The sequence below is a fragment of the Micromys minutus genome, assembly GCF_963924665.1.
Source record: "Micromys minutus genome assembly, chromosome: 2".
In the NCBI taxonomy this organism is placed as follows: Eukaryota; Metazoa; Chordata; class Mammalia; order Rodentia; family Muridae; genus Micromys; species Micromys minutus.
In genome coordinates this window covers 53,468,047-53,491,420 of record NC_137971.1, presented here as the reverse complement: position 1 = coordinate 53,491,420, position 23,374 = coordinate 53,468,047, and the positions used below count along the sequence as shown (strand labels likewise).

The 23,374-nt window shown below is 52.3% G+C and overlaps 1 protein-coding gene across 1 annotated transcript; it reads right to left on the bottom strand.

The window, feature by feature from the left end:
• Nucleotides 1–1,962: 1,962 nt before the first annotated feature.
• On the bottom strand, nt 1,963–22,010 carry GRK2 (G protein-coupled receptor kinase 2). The gene is made up of 21 exons (XM_080910741.1): nt 21,662–22,010; nt 10,478–10,554; nt 8,629–8,702; nt 8,408–8,509; nt 8,214–8,288; nt 7,995–8,056; nt 7,388–7,439; nt 7,029–7,120; nt 6,579–6,678; nt 6,416–6,494; nt 6,200–6,330; nt 5,888–5,982; nt 5,712–5,819; nt 5,484–5,550; nt 5,092–5,192; nt 4,374–4,440; nt 4,199–4,294; nt 3,787–3,949; nt 3,508–3,644; nt 3,306–3,419; nt 1,963–3,233 (listed from the first exon to the last, which is right to left on the bottom strand). The coding sequence occupies exons 1-21, from the start codon at nt 21,772–21,774 to the stop codon at nt 3,069–3,071; spliced, it is 2,070 nt and encodes a 689-aa protein (XP_080766867.1). The 5' UTR covers nt 21,775–22,010; the 3' UTR covers nt 1,963–3,068.
• Between the last annotated feature and the right edge of the window lie 1,364 nt (nt 22,011–23,374).

Here is a 23,374-nt window from a genome sequence, read left to right as displayed (position 1 = left end):
ATTTATTTAACTAACTATACATTCATTCTTGTGTATGGGTGCTCATGAGTGTGGAGGTAAAACAAAACAAAACACCCAACTTAAGAGAATTGGTGCTCTCCTACCCTTGAACTCAGGTTGTCAGGTTTAGCAGCACACACCTTCATCGGATAGCTCTGTCTATCTGTAAAACTTAGTGTGATGGAGAAAGGCCATCTAACTTGAGGCTCCCTTCCTGCCCTAGGATGTCTTCGCCTCTGCAGCCTGATTGCCACCTTTCTCCATGTGATCAGGTGGCTTATAGTAGTCTGGTATCTAGGCTACCCACCTTGTGTGGTGTGGTAAGGTTATCTGTGATGTATGGACTTTGGGAAGAGCTCAAAGATCCTGAGCTTTCTGAAGGCCCAGAGCTCTAGTTAGGTTCTGCTGGCCTCTACTTTCCCTAGATACTGTTCCTCCCCCACATCTGCCCCTGGTCCTGGACGGCCTATGACTTGTTGCTGCAGTCTTGAGCATTACTCCACCAGCCCTTACTGCTCTGACATGGACCTCTCCTAGCTGACAGCTTGTCCACTCCCATTCTTCCACTGCTACATTGATGTCACTTCCAGGACACCTTTGCCTTAGGTATTCCATGCTACCCCATTAGGGTGTCAGAAGCCAAATCCAAATGCCTTTCCCTTTTCCTTCCAGGACGGCTGTGCTCTGGACTATCTCATTTCTTTTTGTCTTTTGAGACAGGTTCTCACTTTGTAGACCAGGCTAGCCCCAAACTCACAGATTCACCTGACGGTGTCTCCCAAGTGTTGGGATTAAATGTGTGCTCTACCATGCCTGGCTCTACCTTACCTTCTACACTAACAACATGGCCTCCATCATATGCTCCATATTCTCATCCCTAAGTGTGGCCCAGCTTACTGCATTGTTCCCATTCTCTCCTCTCTGGACCTTTTCACTTCTTCCTACACTATCACAATTACAAGAACAGCTTTCCTGGACAGAAGCAATGGCCCTATCTCCCTATTTCTTGCAATGACCAGCTATTTGTTTTAGAGCTAGTTCTAATGACCTCAGTCTGCCCTGAAACTTGAGATCTAGCCAGACATGGTAGCAAACACTTGTAATCTCAGCACTTGGGAAGTGGAGGCAGGAGAATGAGGAGTTCAAGGCCATCATTAGCTACATAGTGAATATGAGGCTAACCTCTGCTAACCACCCAGAGCCAAGCAAGTTAAGTCCCCAGTCTGTTCATAGGTCCAGGATGCTGTCACTGAGTAATGTGGGACTGTGCTAAATTTAGGCTGGTCAGCCTTTCAGGGCCCCAAGGCCTGGTTCCTTCCATTATGTTTTGCTGTCTTAAGATACTCATAACTGCCTGACGATTCCTGGTCTTAGAAACATCTTCACTAAAGACCACATTACTGCTGGATGTCCAGCTCAAATGCCATTTCATCCAAGACCCCACAGTATCTGCCCCAGAACTGTCTCCTCTGTACACCTACTCCTCCTGCACTGAACAGGAAGGGCGGTGGTGCTTATATGTTGTCACTGGCTCCAAAGACCTGGAGCAAAGACAGGAAAGAGAAGTTCCTTTTCAGGAAAGATGGGCTTAATGCTGAGGTACTCAAGCCCAGAGACCAGAGTAGATGTTACATGGTGAGGCCACAGAGAGGCCAATGCCAGACAGTCAAAGGCCTGAGAGATGCAGTGTGGAAGAGAAAACAGATGTGTGCTGAGAGGGGGTGGGGACTAACATAGTGCTTGACATGCAGGGGGAACTTGCTAAGACCAATATGTCCCCAGCCATTCCAAACATGACAGCTGATGTGGACTACAGGGCACTCCTGCTTATCTGGGAGGTGGGCAGAATAATCTACTCCTCCAGGGAGGGAAGGAGGGGTTACTAAGATCCTCCCCTTCAGGCCCCAGACTAAGTGACTGAAAAGTGGTCACCAGGCACAAAGAGTCTGAGACAGCGAGGAGTCAGGCACCATTTTTTATAAAAACGCATAGTCTCATTTTCCACTCTTTAAAATCACATTCAAAAATCGGCAAAGAAACGCCTCAGGAGTGAGTAGACAAGAGGGGAGGGTGTGCCCACCCAGCCCCAGGGGGAGAGGGCGCGACAGCACACACAGCTGCGCAACTGGCACAAGGGGGCATGCGGTGGGCAAGGTGGCACCTGTGGGCGGTGGCCACTGACATGACATAGGCTAGGGGGCTGGACAGTGTGGGTGGGGGCACACTGACCAGCCAGGACAGGGAGGGCTGGCCTCATCTGGGTTCTTATGCTATGCCACCCACCTGCCCAGGCTGTCCCACTGTGGTCCTGGGCAGGTGAGCTTCACCCAGCCCAGGGTTAGGGATCTAGGTTCAGGCTAGGCTAGTGTGGCCCAATCCACAATTGCCTTTTCTATGTTCCTGAGTCCAGGCACTCAACGGGAAGAGGGGACTTGCAGGGAGGCCAGCAGCAGCCACTGCCAATAGCAGCCTCCTGATGAGGCAGTGGAACACACAGGCTTTCCTGAACAAGGACCCAGGAGCCCATCACTGTGGGAGACCTCCAAGTCTGGGGAGACAAGGACCTTCTCTCACCAGCGGCAAGAGGGCAGGACAGCAAGAGGTCTGTCCCTCTGTGGCATGGGAGCTGTGATAGGAAAGTTCAAGTAGTATCCCTGTGTTGCCCTTCCTAGGATAGGGGTGCTGGGCCACCCAGTTGGGCCACAGGTTGAGCACAGCCCACAGAGCCTGAAGTGACACACCCACCGAGTGTGGCTTCACCCCACGGAGGGGCAAGAGGGCTGCTGAGGGTTGCTCCTCTTCCCTGTAGTTAGATACCGGGAGCAAGGACCCTAGGGGGATGAGGTGGGGACAGGGCAGGATGCTAGACAGTGGCTGGGTTGGTGGCAGCAGGAGCTGAGGCAAGCGGGCCCCTCCCTGGGGGCTGGGCCAGGCTGGGGCCACAGGAAATCACAATAATTACAAAATAAAACCTTTTCCGCTCTGCGGGAAAACAAATAATAAAAATTCAACAAAATAAATTAGAGGTTTATAAAAGGCGGGTGGGCAGGTGGGCAGCAGAGGGTGGGTCAGAGGCCATTGGCACTGCCACGCTGGATCAGTGGCACCTTGCTCAGTTCCACCACAGGTGAGCGTGGCTTGTTCTTCATTTTGGGCACTCGCTGCACCAGCTGCTGGGCCTCACGGTAGGCATCGCGCAGCTCTTTTTTCCACTGCACCAGCTCAGGATCGCTCTGCACATGTCCAGGCTGTCAGCTCTGTTGTCCCGCCCCAGCCACCCACCTCCCCCTCTACCCGCCACTTACATCACACTGCAGGACAAACTGCTTGCCACCTCGGATCTTAAGCAGGAGACACTTGCGTTCCTTGATCTGTGTCTCTTCCACTGACTGGATCTCTTCCATGGTCAGGAGGCTCTGCTGCAGGATAGGAAGACAGCAGGCTGTGAAGGAAGGCCTTGGGACCCACCCTGTGCCCACACCACGTCCTACCAGAACCCTTTCTTACCGGAGCCTCGCCTTCACCCCTCCACTCAAGCCGGTTGGGGAACAGGTAGAAGTATCGCCGCTGCCACTGGGTCAGGAAGGGGTTGCCCATCTTAGACATGTAGCCATGCATGATGCAGTCCTTACCCAGGGCATAGTCTGCACAAGAGATGGAATGCAGGCTCAGCATCCCAACCCAGCCACCTTCTGGCTGTGGTCTTGGTCAGTTTCTTAGCAGAGCCCACTTCTCATTTCTGCAGTGTGCAACAGGCCTGGCTTCCCCATGGTCATAAGTCCTCACCCTCCTCGTGGCCCAGCTGCTTGTTTTTGGCTTTCTTTCGTGCCTCCAACCGGTCTGTCTCGGCATTGATGGTATCAAAGACAGTCTCTGCCACCTCCTGCTGCCACCGCTCGGAGATGGTGAGAGGGAAGTTGCGGTACAGTTCCTGGTCACTGTCCAGTAACTTCACCAGGTGGACATGGCAGGGATACATGGGTAGACAAAGGGTGCCAGGACATTATCAGCCACAGGCCTGTGTAGAGCCCTAATCTAGGGATGGTTTCATGTAACCACTATCACCAGGGAGGCTGGGGGATGAGGAAGTATGGCCCAGTTCACAGGGTAGCCACAGTGTCTCACAGGGGCAAAGGAGGGGCAAGGGCCATCAGGACCAGGTCAAGCTCAGGAGTCAGGGCCAAGCAAGGTACAGTACCTTGATTCCTTTTGTGTCCTCCTCATCAAAGGAGCCAATGTCAAAAGCGTCAGCTGCATTCACCTCCCCACGTGGGGGGATCAGTGGAGGAGGGTACTGCACAGAGCAGGGGTTAGGCGTCAGCATGGATGAAGGGCCGTGGAGTTTCCCTTCCTACCCCTGGACAGACTTTTACCTTCTGTAAGAAGACCATCTGCCAGTCTAGGGAACGGAAGAAGGGACTTTCCTTTACCTCCTGAGCCCTGTGGAGAGATATACCTGTCACCTAGGCTCTGTATTACTCAAGTTGAGCTAGGTCCAAATTGTGGGGTCACTAGCTTAGGTCTGACTTCTGACTCAGCCACCTTTTGGCTCTGTGACCTTAAGCAAGTTCCATAAATCTCTGCCAGTTTGCTCATCTCTAAATGGGAGAAGCAGTTCTTACATCCTGGGGTTGATGTGAGTTTTAACACTACTTTGTCTGGTAATTAATAGATATCCCAGTACACCTACAAAGTTGCTATTAAGCTGGGTGTGGTGGTACATGCCTTTAATCAGAAGCAGAAGTGTTCTCAGCTACAGAGTAAAGCTAACCTGGCTTTTGAGACCTTGTCTCAAAAAAAATAACCCCCTCCTCCACCTCATGCAAAAAAAAAAAAAAAAAAAGTCTTTGCTACAAAGATTTTTTCTGGACCCTTTGAAAGCTGATCCTCAGTTGGTTCCAACTGTGACACACCCAGCCAGCCCTGCCACCTTGAGGACATAGGGCCAAGACCTACCTTGTGAGCTCCATGGAGGGTTTAAATGACAGGACACAACCACTGTTCTAAGGGGGCATAGCCCAAGCAGGCTGGTCCAGCAGCCCACAGCCAAGACTGAATATGGCCACATGGTGGAGAGGCCAGGACACTCACCCACGGCCCAGACAGCCTAGTCTCCGATTGACATCCCTCTGCAGCAAACCTTCTAGCAGGGATCGGAGTTCAGGGGAGAAGGAGTCAGGCAGCTCAACAGCCTTTCAGGACAAAGAGAAGGAGGATGTCAACAGAAGCCAGGAAGAGAGAGCCCTTGGCTCTGGGGGAGAGTTAAGAGGCCAGCAGAAAGAGATGAGGGCCAGTTTCCTGCTGGTCCTCTCCAAGTATGAGGTCGGACATCACAAGCAAGGCAAGAGGCTACAGGGCAAGAAGCCTGTCGCTTAGGGAGAGACAGAGAAGGGCTGGCTGGCCCAAGAGCTCTGCTGGCTAGAGAGAACCAGGGGTTTATGCTCTGGCATGACGTGCACCTTCACTGCTGCCCTTATACTTACCATCGTCAATGTCATGCGGTCAATCTCATGCTTGTCTTTGGTCTTGTGCTGCCGAAAGGGGCTGTGTCTGGACAAGAGGTCAAAGACCAATGTCAAAGAGCAAGAATGGGAAAAGTGAGGTATAAGGCTAGTGTGAGATGAAGGATGCTCCACCTCTAACACCCCGGTCATAGAGGGCTCCCCTCCCCGATTCCTATCTGGACTGACCACCTGGGATAGCCTACTCACCCCCGTAACAACTTGAAGAGCATGCAGCCCAGGGAGAACCAGTCCGCACTGCTGTCATAGGCCACGCCCTTCTGTAGGACTTCGGGGGCCATGTACCCGTGTGTGCCCCTATGGGAGCACAGGCTATAAGTAAAGTGGAGGAGGGCTGGGAAGGGAGGGAATGGCTAGGCACTCACACACTGGCATGAGGCTTCTTCTTGGAGAAGTCACAGGCTAGGCCCAGGTCTGAGATTCTCACGTGGCCATGCTCATCCAGGAGAATGTTGGCTGGCTGTGAAGGAAGCCCAGAGAGCTGCTGAGCCAGGAGGAGGCCAGCTTGGGCCCTCACTGGAGGGAACTATAGGTTTTTGGGACAAGGCCCCAGGTAGGACACCCCCTCCCCATCACAACTGAACTCAAAAGGAGGCTCAGGCAGAAAGGGGACAAGGGAGAAAAAGCTGGCCTTGTTGCAGGCCTAAAGGGAGAGATGGGTAGCAGCAGCCCCTCACCTTCAGGTCCCTGTAGACCACAAAGCGATTGTGCATGTGTTCAAGGCCCAAGATGATCTCAGCTGCGTAGAAGCGCATGTCGGCTTCAGAGAAGACTCCATGCTGAGACAGGTGGTAGTGCAGGTCCCCACCTGAGGGGCAGCCCCCCAGGTGAGACTCAGCTTCCTGCCCAGGTCCAGCCCTAGGTCCACCCCCTAGGGCTGGTCCTGAGCTCACCGTTCATGAGATCCAGGATGAAACTGAGCTTGTCTGGTGTGTGGAATGCATATGACATGCACACGATGAAGGGGCAGTCCTAGGAGGGAGGGAAGGTGAGCAAAGGCCGGCTGAGGCTTGGATCAGAGGTTACTATGGAGGCCCGCTTGGCCACCCAACTCACCCCGGTGCTGACGAGGGAAAGCATGATCCGCTCGTTCAGAGCCAGGGTCTCTCCCTGCTTCATCTTGATGCGTTTCTTGTCCAGACACTTCATGGCGTACCTATGACGGAGGAGGTCATCTGTATCAGCACACCCTGCAGGGCCGAGCCCCAGGCTGCTTCAGTAGGCTGCTACTAAAGACCAGATGCAAGACAAACTTCATGACACAACCAGTGCTTTAGAGAGGGCAGAAGTGCTGGCAAGTCAGTCTCTGAGGAGTCTGAGGGAGACAGGATAGCCAAAGCAAAACAGGAAGGAGGGGGCAGTGGCAGAGATTCAGGGATGGCAAGCTTGGGACACTGATCCCCACATCAGCTCTTCTCTGGAAGGCCCCAGTCCCTCATGATACCTCTAGAAGCCTTACTTCTCCCTTGGGCACCCCACCCAGTGCCAGCTGATCAGGGTGCTCACATCTTGCCTGTGTCTGCTTTCCGGCACCCATAGACCTCACCGAAGCCCCCACGCCCGATGATTCGATGCACACTGAAGTCATTCATGGTCAGCTGCAGAGTGGCAACAGCCCGGGTCACTGCAAGCCTCCTCAGCCCCATAGCAGAGGCATTTGGGCAGCAGGGACAGGCCCTAGTATCAGGGTCTTCTCTTCCTGTGATCTAGACACACACTTACCTTTCTCTAGCCTCTCCTACTGGGATCCCAGAACTGGCCCTCCTTCCCCCAGAGCCACCACTGTGGGGCTGATGGCAAAACCCTGGGCCCTGCATCCCCACCTCCACCCCATCCCTGGCATGGCAGCTCCCGGAACCACTCACGTGGATGTTGAGTTCTACATTCTTCCACTGGCAGAATCGTGTGAACTTGTCACTGGGAAAGAAGGAGGATACACATTCAAGCAAGTATCAAGGCATTGAGAGGTCAGAAGAGCCTGTTCCACCCACTGCCCACTGTCCTGACACGGACATAGAGATATTCTGAGCCTATGGTTAGCTCAGGCCACAAGCCTCAGTAGCCTGAACCCCATATTGTCCTGCTGGGATCAGAGAGATGGTCTCTAGTCAGACCTCCAGCAGGGTATAACACCTTCTGCTCATATACCCCAGCCAAGGGCTAATTCCCAGTGCCACTTTCTCAGCCCTCTGCTGCCAATGGCTTAGTGGCTGTGACTGAAAATGCTGCTCCTAGGATTCTGCCTAGACTCTGGTGGTTCACACCACAGAGGGAAGTGTGTACTTCAGGTCCAGCCCTGCTTGGACCCTGACACTCCATAGCACAGGGAGACAGGGTGGGAGAAGAGGACATTAGATCTATGTGACCTCCTAAGAGTCCCTGTGATGGGGCAGGGAGAGACCCCACTCCTGGCCACTCAGAGCCAAGCAGGCTGCCTTTCCAAAGACCATTTATCTTGCTTCTCCTACGCACCTCTCAATGAACTTCTGGAACACATCCCCTCGGAGGTTCTGACAAATTTCCTCAATATATGGCTGTAGGGAGAGAGCTGGGAGTTGGTGACCAAGTCTATTAGCCCCTGGTGGCCCAGGTCCTGCATCCAGCCCCAGGCTCCAGGGCCCCAGCTGTCTTAAGGCAGGAGGGCCTGATCTGAGCAGGATGGGGGAAAGAAGAGAAGCACCCAGCACAAACCTGGAAGAGATCTGGAGGCACCTGCTTCTTCACCAGGTGGCCCTGGACGTGCTCTGTAGCATTCTTTGAAAAGGGCTGGAGAGGACAGAGGTGGCTGTGAATCTCATACAAGGTCCTTTCTTCCCTTGTAAACCCAGGTTTCTGGGAATCAACACATGAGTTCACACCGAAAAACAGCTGACCACAACACTCACATGTGAGCAGGCCAGTAGTTCTTTCATGATGTAGGAGTCAAAGATCTCCCGGCTGCGGACCACACGTTCCTCCTCCGTCTCCAGCTTCTCATATTTCTTGATCTGGTGGAAAGAACACATAAATGATGGTCTGTAGCGAAGGCACAAAGCTAGAAGTCAGGTACCTCAGACACAGCAAGGTGCTTATGCGCCTTTAACTCAGTAAACCTTGCCCATCTTACCTCTTCATAGAACTCTACCAAGGGCTTGGCCTCTTCCAGATGGTTCAGGCAGAAGTCCCGGAAAAGCAGGTACCCTGAAAGCAACCAAGTCTGGTCACACTGAGCCATGCACACCTCACTATGAGTGGAGTGAGTTTGGGGATCCCTGGACAAAAGTAGCCAGGGCAGTAGCAGAGATGGTCTGTTCTGCAGGAAGGGTCTAGGCAATCACTTAGGCTGCCACCAGCCTAACAAGTCCCAGATTTCAGGTTAGGGTCCTTGTACTTCTGCCCTATCCCCAGAATCTGCCTCTGCAGATGATGGCTAGAAAATGCTGGTACTATGGCAAGGTAGGGAGGAGAGTGGGGTTGGTTCTGGCATTGGGAGCTCAGGGCGGTGCCATGCTCTGACCCCACCTGTGCTGGGGACACTATCGGCTATGGGTAGTAGGAAGGGTCTTGGTGGAGATGGCACCAAGACAGAGTGCCCCACCCCACTCTCCTTCACATCTCGATGATGTTCACAGCATCTCTGACCAGAAAGGCAAGTCCAGTTGGGAAAACTGAGGCTCAGGAACACCCGTCAATCCACTGGGGGATCTCTTGAAAAGTCTGGAGGTCTCAGAGCTGCTTCCAGATGGCAAAGCTAAGACTGGCTTCCCCTCAGGCCTCTAGCAGGAATGCCTGAGGGTTTTGTTGTTGTTTTGTTTTAAAGACAGGGTTTCTCTGTGCAGCCCCAGCTGTCCTGAAGACCAGGCTCTGTAGACCAGGCTGGCCTCAAAATCAGAGATTTGCCTGGCCTGCCTCTACCTCCCAAGTAGAGAGACTCCACTGCCCAGCTGGGATGCTTGAGTTATGCTGGGTGGCTTTCTATGCCTCTCTGAGGAGCACTGATGGCCTAGTGTTATTAATGGCCTCTAGTCAGGTTTCTCTGCTAATGCTTAAAGCCATTAATTCTTTTAAGGGCAGTCTGGTGGAACCTTCCGGTGACTTGTGAACAAGACTGTGGAGAGAGGTTTGGGATTACAAAGCACTCTTACTGACATCACTGACTCGGGTCCATCCTGTCTGCCGAGGCAATTGGGCTCAAGGTCCCATTTCTCAGATTTGAAGAACATGAGGCTCAGAGAGGAGAGGCAACTTGCTCAAAGCCAGATAGTACAGACCTGGACCTGTACCCCCAGGCTGTGTTCTTTCTCACCTACTGCTCAACTAAGGCTAACTTCCAAGGCCTGATTCTTCCAGGACACCCTCAGTCCCATACTGAGATCCCACCCTCAGGAAGCCCAAATCTGAGGCCCTGTGTGACTACAGTGGCTTCCTGGGACATCACCCAAGCTTTCCCTTCAGGCTGGACCTTGGGGTAAATACCATGATACTTCTAAGACAACCCAAATTTACAACCCCCCCCCCACACACACACACCAGAGGAGGAAGGATGGAGGGGCCGGCTCCAAGGCAGGTTGCTCACTTAGGGCCTGGGGGTGTGAAGGGTGAAGGCGGGGCCAACCACAGCTCCACAGGCACCACAGGAAGGGCCCCGCCTCTTCCTGTCAGTTCTACCAACGGCCCAAAGCAGCTGTGGCTGCGCCAAGGGGAAGCTGCAACTCTCAAAAACAAAAACCCCAAAGGAGGAACTTCCCTGGCGCCTGGGGAAGACTGATGGGTCCCCACCCCCACTACAGGGCTCCCTGGGCAGAAGCCAGGGGCTGGGAGGCACAAAGGGTCACCATTCCTACTGGAGGGGAGCCTAGAGTAGTGGAGAAACTTCTGAGTCGGGGTACATGGCACAGCCAGAGGCAGGATGACAGGAAGCTGACCCTATCGTCCTCTTGGAGAGGCTTCAGGGTGGGAGAGGTGCCTGCACTTACCTAACTTCTGTGAGAAGATCTTTTCAAAGGTCACTTCTCCTCGATCCTCCAGATACTTCTGCATGACACTGCGGATGCTGCAAGACAAGGGGTGCAGTGAGCAGGGCCACAGAGACCTGGGGCCAGAAGCCTGGATCAAGGCACTCATTTTCTAAAACAAGTGTGTGTGTGTGTGTGTGTGTGTGTGTGTGTGTGTGTGTGTACATGCCAAGCTGTGGAGAGGTCAGAGCACAACTCATTGGAGTTGGTTCTCTCCTTTAATGCAAGTCCCAGAGATCAAACTTGGGTTGTCAGGTTTAGGAATAACATTTTACCCCCTTCCCCACTGAGCCATCTCTCCTAGGTCTTTTAGGTAGGACCACATACATCTGGTAGCACACACTTTTAATCCCAGCAGAGGTAGATGGATCTCTGCAAGTTCAAGGCCATCCTGGTCTATAGAGTGAGTTTCAGGGCAGCCATGACTACACAGAGAAACCCTGTCTGGAAACAAACAATGCTAGAATGACACACTGTAGCCCAGGCTAGACCCATAGCAGTACTCCTGCTTTGGCCTCTCTAATGTTGGGATTACAGATGAGTGCCACAATGTCTGTCCTGAGTGGAACCACTTCACCTCAAGTGTCATCATGTCCTCCAGGGAGCTCCAGCCCCTCAGCTGGCCTGGTCACTCATTCTGTTCCTAGGTTACTTCAGAAGAATCTGAGGTCATGACGGCCAGCAGATCCTCATCTGTGCCTACTACTTACAGAGGTGTGTGTTACACACTGCTGCAGGCTGACTCTGGAAAAGTTAGGACTTGTCCATTATTGGATAATGGACAGAACAACAGAATGAGGCCATGCTATGGTCTGGCAGTAGAAGGAATGAAGTGCTGATACTGGACAAGTGCAGGACCAGGTAATGAATGGCGACCTCAGAGCACACATTTCAGTATGAACCATCCACATGACTCCATGACAGGTTTACTGACAGAAAATCAGGTTTGTGGGTACTAGAGACTTGGGGGAAATGCCAAAGGGGCCAGGGTTTGTTTGTTGTTAGTTTGTGTGTGGAGGTCAGAGAACAGCTTTTGGGAGTCAGTTCTCTTTTCCCAGTATGTGGATCCTAGGGCTTGAACTCAGGCTGTAAAACATGGTGTCTTTTTGTTTGTTTTTATGTTTTAATAGCTGAGCCATATCAATAGCCCAGGGGTAGGGTTTCCTTGGGAAGTGATATGGTGCTTGATGCTCGAGGCGAGGGCAGCATAATCAAGTGAACACAGAAGAAAACACAGAATCCTGTCCTTACTTTTTGGTTTTATCTTGGAGGAACAGGGTTTTGCTGTCCTCAACATGTAGTGTGCTGGGTTTACACTTCAGAGTGCTTGGATTACAAGCATGTTACCACACATAGCTTTGAATTGTGTTTCTTAATGAATTTATATTGTATTTCATCTTCATCCCAGCACTCAGGTATATCAGGGGTTAAAGGCCAGCCTGGGTTAGATGAGACCCTGTCTCACAAAAGGCAAGTTCAAGCTTCAGTTTGTGTGTCGCTAACACTTGGATAAAAACACATCCCCTGCCTGGACTACCTGGTAAAACCATAGCAGGAAAACTGGTCACCAAAGGTCTTGAGGCAGTCTCCACAACTGCCACCTTGTTTACTCACTGCAACACTGTGAGGCCTGGGGAAATCTCACCGAGCTACATTCCACACTTCAGAGGCCTCCTTGTCTCCACCTTTCTCTTCTGAGCCACTTGCGTCCTAAACCTGCCAACCTGTCCCAACAGCCAGCTCTGGGTCCATTTTGCCCCACTATCCTGATCTCTTCAAAGAGCACAGGTGACCAGCTGAGGGCATGAGAAGCCAGGGGATGTGCTAGTAGTGCCAAATCCTAGAGAACATGTGGAACCCCAGCAGGCCTCTACCCAGGAAACCGAGGCTCCACACTACAGTCCAGCTTTCTGTGCTCGCCTCTGCCTCCCCTAGAATCCCTAGATGGTTAAGTATATGCTAGCCTGGTCACTTAGGCTATAGTCAGACACTGTTCATGAAATGAGGCCTATACCTACTTCTAGGCAGGTCTTTCCCTGATACAGACCCCTGGAAGGTGATATCAGTGGGTGCTAAAGCTGGGCCTGTGGTCAGATCAGCTCTGGATGGTAGAGAACTGCTGTATGGAGGTGCAGACCTTTGCTGGCTTCCTGAAGTGCAAACAGGATGTCACCAGGTGGTAAGCCCAGGGCAAAGGGCTAGGGAATTAAGACAGGTGACAAAAACTGGCCCAGCAACAAAAAGCCCATAAGACAGAGAAGGTACAGCAAAAATGCATGGAGGAAGGACAGGAATAGGGTGCTAGGGGATTTCAGAGTGCAGCCTGAAGGTGTGGCCCTTAGGAGACTGGATGTCAGACTGAGGAGAGACCTCATAGGGTCACTATGTCCAGGTAGACACTGCTAAGGTGAGAGGGACATGGGGCTGGGGAGGTGGCACAGGATGCTGGGCTGTGGGTGCCAGAAGACTATCTGCGAGCCCTATTTTACACTCTGAGCTTCCAAGTTTTTGGAAAGATGACAGCTCTGGTCAGTAGTGACACTGGGAAAAGTGGTGCCAAGGCAGCAGCCTCCAGACCCAGCCCTCCCAGGACCTAGCTTTGTTGGCCTTCCTCAATAAGGCCTCTCAAAACAGTGAAACATGCTGAGCTGCCCAGGCCCTAATCATGAAACTGTAACCCTCTCTCCTAGAGACTGGGAGACACCACAGGTTCACCCAAAGCTGTCTCTGACAGGAAGTGGGCTCTGATGACGAGGCCAGGCCTTGGTGACTTTGGGCTTCCAGCCTGCAACTCCTACCCAAACTCACTCCCCACCCCATTCTGTTGCCTCATAGCTGGTTCCTTCTGGGACAGCAAGGCCATTCTCTGGTAACGCAGAGGCACCAAGGTTACGTGTGCCCTTTATCTATGCTTGGCCAACTTCTCCTCAGGGGACCACCCACCATCAACATACTTTCCTGTTTTCAGAAGATTCAGAGGGGCTCAGGATAGGACAGACTAAACTTCACAGATATCTATGAACAACAGGAACCTGTAGAAAAGTTGTTAGTCTGAAAGAGAGTTCAGCTGAGTGGTCCAAATCTAAAAATCTCAGCATTCAGAAGGCTGAGGCAGGAGGTTTTCTCAAACCTCCTATCTCAAACAAAACTCAAATAAGAAAATAAATCAGATGCAGCCCATGCTATGCCTGTAGAGGGCACGCTGGCTAGGCCAGGCAGTCCTCTACAGGAGGCTGCTCTCAGATCTCACAGGAGAGTGGCACTCCTGAAAAACCGGCAGGAGGGCACAGAGACAGGAAGCTCAAGAACCTGCACAGCCAGGTGCTTCACTCTCATCTGGCAGATGGCCCAGGAGGGTGAGACTGTCCTGGGTGCTCTGCCTATCACCTAATCTTTATATTCTGGAACATTCTGGTCTACAGACAGACAGACAGGATATAAAGCAGTAAAGTGATAGTGGAGGTGTGTGTGTGGTGGGGGTCAGCTTGTCAGTTCTCCATACAGTGGGGAGTCAGACATACATGGTCAGGTAGAGTCCAGTGGGATATATGGACAGAGAGATGCAGATGGCAAAGACCCCAGCTGTTAGGGAGATCTCACCAGGAGCAGGGCAGGGCACTGGGTAGCACTGGGATACCTATCCTGGCTTCCTGAGAACTGACAAAACAGGCCATTTTGGCTGAAGGCATACCCACACAAGGGCGGGGGCAGGGCATGGCCCAGAGCAGCTGAGATAGGGTGTATAAAGGTGCATAAAAGAGACAGCACTTGGTAAAAAAAAAAACCCTGCCTTAGACACCCAGGGAACCAACAAGGCAGGGCTTTCTGCATTTTCACCTGGGCCTGGAACCCAACAGGAAGTAGGACCTTAGGCTGGACACTGTCCCTTCCATATCGTTCTTCCCAGCCCACAGTACCTCTTTTTTTTTTTTTTTTTTTTCCTTAAAAAGTTCTTTTTAGGGCTGGAGAGATGGCTCAGCGTTCAAGAGCACTGAATGCTCTTCCAGAAGGTCTGAGTTCAATTCCCAGCAACCACATGGTGGCTCACAACCATCTGTAATGGGATCCGATGCCCTCTTCTGGTGTGTCTGAAGACAGTTACAGTGTACTCATATAAATAAAGATAAATAAATCTTTAAAAAAAAAAAAAGTCTTTTTAAAATAAAGTAAGTACTACCCCACTGCCAAAAGTAAGGTCAGCCTTGAGCAGAGCCCTTGAATAGAAGGGCCTTTAGCACTGGCCATTTCAGGGTTTCTGGTCTACCCTCATGGAGTTAGAGGCTATGGAAGCTGGCAGATTAGAAGAGGTGGATGAAACTCCTGGCCAGGAAGCAAGTGCAGGCTTGCATGAGAGGCAGCAGCAGTGTCCTGGATGGGTCCCTGATGCTGGCAGTGCCCAAACATGTGACATGCTCCGAGTGGCACCTCTATCCCCACCCAAACCAATAACCCACATCCATCCATGGGTACATGGTTCTCAAAGTTTCCATTTAGGAAGCTGAGGTCAGCACATAGTAAGTTCCATTGGTCTGAGCTACAGGGTGAAGAACAGTTAAGACTGCCGTTACTCTGGGTAGGGGACATCGGAGCCTCCTTGTGCTTCAGGAGCTGGAAGGTCACCCTGGCCAAGTCTCAAGCAGGTCTTCCCAGACCCCCTGGGGGGTTGTCACAAATGTGTTTTACTCTTTTGGGATATGTACATATATATTTGTTTACATGAACTCTGGCACATGCAGGTACATGTGCTCATGCTTACAGAAGACAGAGGTTGCCGTCAGATGTCTCCCTTAGTAACTATCCATGTCATTTACCAAGGCAGAGACTTTTATGGAACCCAGAACTGGTGGCTGAGCTAGTCTAGCTAGCCAGCTTGTCCAAGGGACCCCATGTGTCTGCTGTTCAAGTCCTAGAATTACAGGTGAGCCGTGAGCCAGCCTGACCCTTATGTAGGTGCCAAGATCCAAATGCTAGCCTTCATGTGCATACAGCAAACCCTTATCCACTGGGTGGCCTCTCCAGCCCTATCTTAGTTTTCTGATATAAGGTCTTGCTATGTAGCCCAGGCTGCCCTTAAAGAGCTATCTCCCTGCCTCGGCCTCTAGAATGCTGGAGCATGTGCCACCATGCTCACTCAGCTAAGTTACAGATTTCAATGCTAGTTTCCTCTTTTACAAAACAACAGTGTCAAGGAAATGGAATTGTTACTCCTGTACTACATATTAGAAAGCTTAAAAGGTCTAAAGGGGAAGGGGTGCTCCTGGGGTGCCAGGTTTTCTGCGCCATTGTGAGCCTGTGTTTTTCCTCTTGGACACTGAGACATAGTTGTCTTCAGCTTTATTATCTGGCACCGCACAACTCCTAACTGCCTACATCAGAACATGATTCTGTGCTATGTTAGCCATTCCACACATGTCAGAGGAAGGGGGTCATGGCCAGGCAGCCTAACAGGGGCAGAGCGGTGTCCAGAGCCCAGCCAATGGCAGGAGGTGAGCCAAGCAGAGTGGCTGCCACTGCTCTGGCCTGAAGGCAGCGTAAACACTCCCATGACTCCACCCTAGGGTACAGCAGAGAGCACAATACCTGTTCTGCCAAAGAACTGAGGGCATCTGGCCACTGACATGCTTCATGCCAGGGTGACCTACCCCATCCCCATTCCTAGGGCCTCTAACAGTTGGGATGCTTACACAGTGTCTGTAGACCTAGCCTGACTTCAGGAGTAGGACAAGGGAGCTTCCTCTCTTTTCTAAGTGACTAAGGAGAGGACAGCAGGAGGAGAGGGAATGGCATCTAAAGAAAACCTCTCGTAAGAAAGGTTCCACTGCTTCAGTAAAAGAGCAAGTCCTGCACTCTGACATGGTGGCCTAGTATGTCAGGCATGGCCTCACAGATGGCTCCCATGTAGGGAGCTCAGAAGTATAGACTGGGAAGGCCTGCAGGAAGGAGTTTAAGGCAAACATACCCATTTTGATAGTAAGGAGACCAGGAGTGGAAGAATCCACAAGGTCCGGAGGCCCACGGTAAACCTGTGATAAACATCCAAACTGGCTGGCTTGAACAATGTCTAAGCAGGGGAGGGGAGGGCCTCAGAGGACCAGGGCAGTATCCAGCCTCTTCCACCTCACCAGGGGCATTAGAACATGGCAGGATACCTCCCAGGAGCCAGACAGGCTGGAAGGATAGTCCTGGCTAGTACATAGTTCTGGGGTTTGTATAAAGGTGACATTGATACCATAGCGCCCCAAGAAGCTGGTGGAGAGGCTACAGGTCTCTAGGCTGGTTTGTCTCAGATGGCTATTTGGGAACTGCCACACTCTGGGAGGGAACAGCTAACAAGCTGTGGTTGTAGCTGAGGCATTCCCTGGTGGCATTTCCAGGAGCCTGGAACAGAGGTGACAACAGCAGAAGGAGGTCCCCCGGGGCTTCTTATTTAATATTTCTCAATGACTCTCCCCGGGGCTCAACAAATGTTCTCAGAGCTCAAGGATGGGGCCTCCAACAGAAAGGAAAGACCAATTGCAACTACCATGTCCCGGTGACCCAGAGCCCATGGTCAATGTCTAGCAAGCCCCAGACCACCAGGTTCTTTTGTAGGATGTTCAGGAAGAGACACTTCAGACATTACAAACAAGATGTAAACAGGCACCCTGCACCTTACTGTTTACAAGGACATCAGGAGTTGACATCCTGTTAGTATGCATTGAGAACACCATTTTAGGGGTCCTTGCCCGGCAGTCACTAGGAGGCTGTGCTCTCCCTATTCCAATTCTGGGGCAGCTTCCACCCTCAGATAAGTGACCCCCACTTTATCACCAAACACCCACGTCTGCATCACCAAAGCCGCCCTTTTCAGTAAGCAGTGATGCGAGACAAGATGTCGTTACAGAAAAATGCTGCTGCCAAACGCCTTACTTTTGGGACCTCATCTGAAGTGGGCCTGAAATAACCTAAGTGTAACTATCCAGAAAAAAATGGCCTTATGAGACAGTGGGGAGTAGGGAGGGGGCCCAGAGAAAAACAGCAGGTATGATGGAGGCTGTGCATTCCTCAAAAACCATCACATGCTCTTGGCTCCTGCTGTTTATTCCATAATATCCTGAGAACAGCAGGCCATGTGCAGGCAGCTGGAACTCCCTGGGGCCCCGAGGGCTCTCAGCTTCCTACACAGCAACCTGGGCACAAGGAGAAGCTGCTGCAGAGTGTGTGCCTGCACTTGACGTCACCCAGGATTTACTACTAGCATGGATTGGATTGTGCATTAATAGGACACATCATTCCCAGGCTGACAGAGCCCAGATTCCTGTGCATGGGTCCTGACCTGTGATGCTCACACTCCCTTCAAATCCATTTACTGAGTGCACAGTGGAAAAGCAAGTAGAGCTGAGCAACTTAATAGCAAATCCAGGAGAGCCTCGCTCCAGAGAGGAGGACAGATGGGAAAAGGCATCTCAGAGAGCCATTCCCAGGGATCAGTAGCAGCTTCAAAGGCCCGCAGGGATAGACTGCAGAAAAGATAATCTTGTTTTCAGGGGCAGGAGGGGGTGGGTCGCTGCTACTGGAGTGGAATGTTTTGGTAAGGGGTAAAGGCTGGCAACAGCAGGCTTTCTGCTAGTGATGGAGAAGTGGAGGGAGGAAGAAGAGCAAAAGCCTCTCAGCTTTTCTTCTCAGCTCTCCTTCCCCCACCAATCTAGGCAGGAAGTCCTGGCTGTAATGAGTTAACAGGAACGAAGAAGCAGAGAAGGAAGAGTAGCAGGGTCTGCCGGGGAAACAAGCACGGGGCGGGCAGGGGCGGGCAGCATCGGAGGAAGCTCGTGGTGGGGGAGGGACCAGGAAATAGTCCAGAGAACCAGAAGGCTGCAAGAGGCACCCAGCTCCCACATGCTGCTGCTGGGGCTGCTACTGTCACTGGGGAGAGCAGGGACATCTCCTGGGACCGCCCAGGCAGGGTTCCTGGCCCAGGAGCCATGAGATTAATTACACAGGGCCTCAGTGGTCATATTAAGCAAATGATGATAATTGTGAGACTGCAGCAGATGCTGGAAAAGAGGCACCAGCTTCGGTAGGGTGAGGGCCAGACCTCAGTCCCACAATCCTGGGAGGTCACTGGTGAAGGACCAGCCCCTTATTTTACCAAAGCATATACACTGAAGTAGGTCCAGTCAGGATAAGTGTGCCTGGATCCAGTGTGAGCCAGTATTACAGGAGTGAGAAGCCAGGATCCGTGTTCTATCCATATAGCACCCCCTCCTGAGAGAAGGTTGGGAATGAGTCTTCTTCCCCAGATCCTCTAGGTGACAGAAGGAAGGGGAGATCCTTCTGCCAAGTTACAGTGGCACTATGCCCAACAGTTCCCAGTCCCCAGCCCTGGGAAATAAGAGCTGTGATGCCAGCCAAGCTCAGCCAAGCCACAACCCTGGGCACCAGCCACGGAGAGGTTGCCAAGATGGCCTACCCCAAAGTGGGAACAGCTCCCACTGGCTTACTGGCACAGGAACGGACCCCATTGCTTCTTTATCTGGCCCTGGCTTCAGGGTGGGGAGGCAGGACCCTGTATCTGATGGGGGCCCTGGCACAGAGCTGTCCTATCTATGCATTTGCTTTGCCAGGGCAGCCAGATTCTGCTTCAGCAAATGGCAAAGAGGTGGGTCTTGTATACTGTGGCAGCCGATGACACCAGAAAAGGCCCTGCTACTTTCAGGCCACCACCGGACCCACAGCTCCCACGACAAGTGGTTTCAGCCGTCCCGTCCCACAAAGCAGTTACATGGGAGTGGGAGAAAGACACAAAGCACAGACAGAAAGAGTACTGTGCTCAGGACTCCAAAGATCTATGATCCGATCCCAGATCTTCTGTGTGACAAGCCTCAAAGCCTCAGTTGTAAATGAGGAAAATGCCACCTACTGGGCCACTTCACAAATTGGGACATACTGGGCACACATGAGACATGATCATAACCACCTTCAAGGGCAAGAGATGTTTTCCTCAGGAGTGTACAAAGTACATCACCAAGGGGACCTGCTTTCCATCACGGAAGGCTTGCTTGCCTAGGGCCATGGCCACTACAAGGTGACTCTTCTGAGCATACCAGTGGTCAGGGTTAGATGTTCCTAACCATTCACAGATTGAGCAATTGGCCCAACAACATACTACTGATGGTAACCCTGCACCCACCTGTGTGGTGTTCCCTAAAATTCACAGCCTGCTTCAATTTTGCTCACAGCTATCACCCCATCCTGGTACTGTTGGTTTTTGGATCAAATGAGATGACAGATTTCAAAATAATAATGAATTATTAAACTTTCCATTCTTATTCTATCATATCACATCATAAATGCCACCATAGAAAAAGGTAAAAAGAAAGAGGTTCTTGAACACCAGCACAGGGGGCAACTTGAGGTGGGGTCTATTAGGAGCAATGCATTCTGGGGAAAGATTATCCAGACATAGAGTTCTAGAAAAGACACAACCTCAAACTTTGCAGACCTCCCACCTGCAGAAGAATCCCAAGGCTGTGGCTGCCCAGGAGAGCTGGACAAGCTCCCCAGATGCTAACTACACCTCCCCCACTCTTTCCTCTAAGTTTTGTCATTTCTGAACTCATTTCCATCCTAACTGCTGCCCCTAGACAGCCCCAGCTGACACTCAGTCTAGTTCCTGTTTTGAGAAATCTGATTGCAAATGTCTCAGAAAAAAGAGGGGCCCAACGGCCTCTTCAAAACACAGACCGACTTTTTTCCTCTACCAGGCTTGGTTCTCAGTCAAACTGAAACCCAGCATGTAGCCACTGGAGGAGGGGCATGGTAGGAGGCACAGAGCAAGCCTGAAAGCTGCCTGCCCCACTAAGGACTGAGGCCACCAGAGTCCTATGACAAAGGATGGCGTAAAATCAGGGCCAATTCTTGGCTGCTAAAGGGGTTGGCATGAGAAGCTGCTGGGACTGGTCTCACCACCCACCATGAAGCATCCTAGTGGGTGGACACATCTGCTCTTCCAGATGCAGGATATCCAGGCCACCCTTCAGATCAGGACAAAACATAAAACTAGAAGCTGATGTGGAGGCCAGGTGCCACTATGGATTACCCGGATGACACTGTACAAGCCACCCAAGTCTGAGTTGTTTCCCCTGACACACACACACACACACACACACATACACACACACACCTTGCTCTATGGGAACAAAACTACACCTGCCTCACTCACTATCTGGTCTCCTGTGTAGTTCAAATAGGAAGATAAGTCTATTTGCCATAATATATTGGACAAGCCCCAGTTACACCTCTCACATCCTGCCCTATTCTGCACCCACATCCTGGACAGTTTAAACTTTGATACCAGGTGTGATGACATCAGTTGTCTTGCAGAGAGGTGGGTGCACTGTCCAGCTGCTTAAGATGGGAGGTACACTGGTCGAAAGTACCCATAAGGAACCACATGTGGGGAAAAGGGTAAAGGGACTTCCCTCACTCGAGTGCAGCCCTCAAAGATGGTACACTGCACTGCCCCCAGAAAACACCCTCAACCCCAATCCCATAGTGACCCCACCATAGGGAAAGGCAAAAAAAAAAAAAAAAAGTCTTCAGATTGGTCCTCCTCACTCCACAAACCTCACAAGAGTGTTACCCACTCTAATGGGAGTGGGTAGGGTAGTGAACACAAACGGGGGTGAGTGGGTGCTGGGAGCAGGAGTAACAGACTGCGTGATACAATCGGGTAAACAGAGGCAGACTTGATGAAGGGAACCACAAGGGAACATAGAGGGTAGAGGGCAGAGCCAAGCATCAGAGTGGAAAGAAGGCTGCAGCAGAGCCAGGGACTGACAGCGACCAGGCCAGGCAGTGAGATACAGGAAGCGGCAGGGCGGCCCGGAGAACACAGCTAGGAGCTTGGACTTGGGGCGCTCTAGGCTCACGGACACCAAGCCTGCGGCGGCAGGGGCAAAAGAAGTCTCCGGGTCCTGGGTCGGCCAGGATAATGGGGTCTCCGGGGCAGAAGGTTCCCCAAAGTAGAAGGGGTTCCCGGGTCCTGGGGCAGCCGGGATAGTGGGGTCCTGGGGCAGAAGGTCCCCGGAACCTGGAGCGGAGAGAGGGGTCCCTGGGGCACTGTATCCCGTGGCGGCGCATGGGGCCCGGCACAGGCGGGTTCACCTGGGCTCTGGCAGCAGGATCTTCTTACTGGCGCGCGCGGCCGGTGTGGCCTTGCTCTTCTCCATGGCCATCAGGTAGCTCACATCGGCCAGCACCGCCTCCAGGTCGGCCATCTTGGCGGCGGCGGCGCTGTTCCTCCCGCCGCCCGAGGCTCCGTTCAGCTCCCGCTCGCTCGGCCCGGCCCGGCCCGCGCGGCTTGTCGGCCTCGGCGCCGCCGCCGCCCCGCCCGATCTTCGCTCGTCGCCCGCTCACAGGCGGCGCCGCCCCATGGCGCCGGCTCGGGCCCGGCCCGGCTCGCGCTCCGCTCCCGCCGGGACTGCAGTCGGGGCGCCGCCGCCGCCGCCGCCGCCGCCACCACCACCACCCGCCCGCGCCCCGGAGCTGCCGCCGCCGCCTCCGGCCCCGCCTGCCGCGCACAGCGCCAGCGAGCCGCCGAGGGGCCGAGCCGGGCGGGCGGCGGGCGGGCGGACGGCAGCGCCCCCTAGAGGCCGCACCGGTCGGGTCCCGAACACGGGTCTTGGACTGTTACCTGAGTCTTGCACCAAGGACTCCAGAATGACTGCAGACCACTAACTCAGATCCCATCCACGCTCCTATTAGGGCATTTACTCAACACCGTGGAATATAACAAGAATCCTGACACCGACCAACACCCCATACTCAAATTTCTGAGCATTCTCTCAAGATCGCAGTCATTACTACCCCTGACTCCTGACCTGACCCCAGACCTCGGATGACAATCCCAGACTTCAAACTCCAACAGGACCCCAGACTCAGACCTTGAGCCACCCTACTGACCATGAACATTTATTGTTGTTCTTGTTTTAAGAGAGGGTATCCCCGTAGAGCCTTGGCTAGTCTGTAACTCACTGCATAGACTAGGCAGCCCACTAATTCAGAGATCTGCTTGCCTCTCCCTCCCAAGTGCTGAAATGGATTAAAGTCATGTGCCATCAAACCACACTCTGATGAAGGCCAAACCTATTGTTTGTTTTTTTGTTTGTTTGTTTATTGTGTATGAACAGAGGAAAGTTAGAGGACAGACAATTTGACAGTCAGTTCTCTCTTCTTATTACAGGGGTCCCTAGGGATAGAATTCAAGGTCTTCAGGCTTGGTGTCAAGCATCTTGCCGACTGAGCTCTACTGTGTGCCTTCTTCCTTAGCCAACTCCTGCCTACTCTATCTACCCAGCACATGGGAGGCAAGAACAGGTACATTTCTGTAAAGCCAAAGCCAACCATGGCTATATAGTGACACCCTATCTCAAGCAAATGAATGAAAATAACTTAAAACACACACACACATACACCTCTCTGCTTTCCAAGCTGCCAGGACACTCCTACACCAGTCTTTCCACCTCAGTCTTGGACACTTGGAACTTGAGTCTCCTGTCAACTCATGTCCAGCAAAATAAGTACCCCCATTCCTCTGACTTCTTGATTATTTTGGGTGAAAACAAGTCATATTGGGGAGGTGGTTGTCAGTGGATGACATCCCTAGACAGCCAAGTCAAAACCCAGACTTCTTTCCCCAGACCCCTGCCTCTACCTCCCCTTTCCTATGTCACCACTACAGCCTTCTGAGAATCCCCTGACTTATCCATCTCTCAGGATTACTATAACCATTGCCCTCTGATGTAGGCTCTGACCAAATGGCTGTCCCCAGATCTAGATCTGATAAAATTACTGTCCATTTAAGGCCAAACAACAGCT

Bases quoted from the DNA above. Each gene is read 5' to 3' on its own strand.
- GRK2 (XM_080910741.1), bottom strand. From the start codon at position 21,774: ATGGCCGACCTGGAGGCGGTGCTGGCCGATGTGAGCTACCTGATGGCC. The intron at 8,057-8,213 runs GTTTGTGCTGGG...CTCTCCCTACAG, and splicing joins TGCCTCCAGATCTCTTCCAG to CCATATATTGAGGAAATTTG. The intron at 7,121-7,387 runs GTGAGTGGTTCC...GCCACTCTGCAG, and splicing joins ATGTAGAACTCAACATCCAC to CTGACCATGAATGACTTCAG.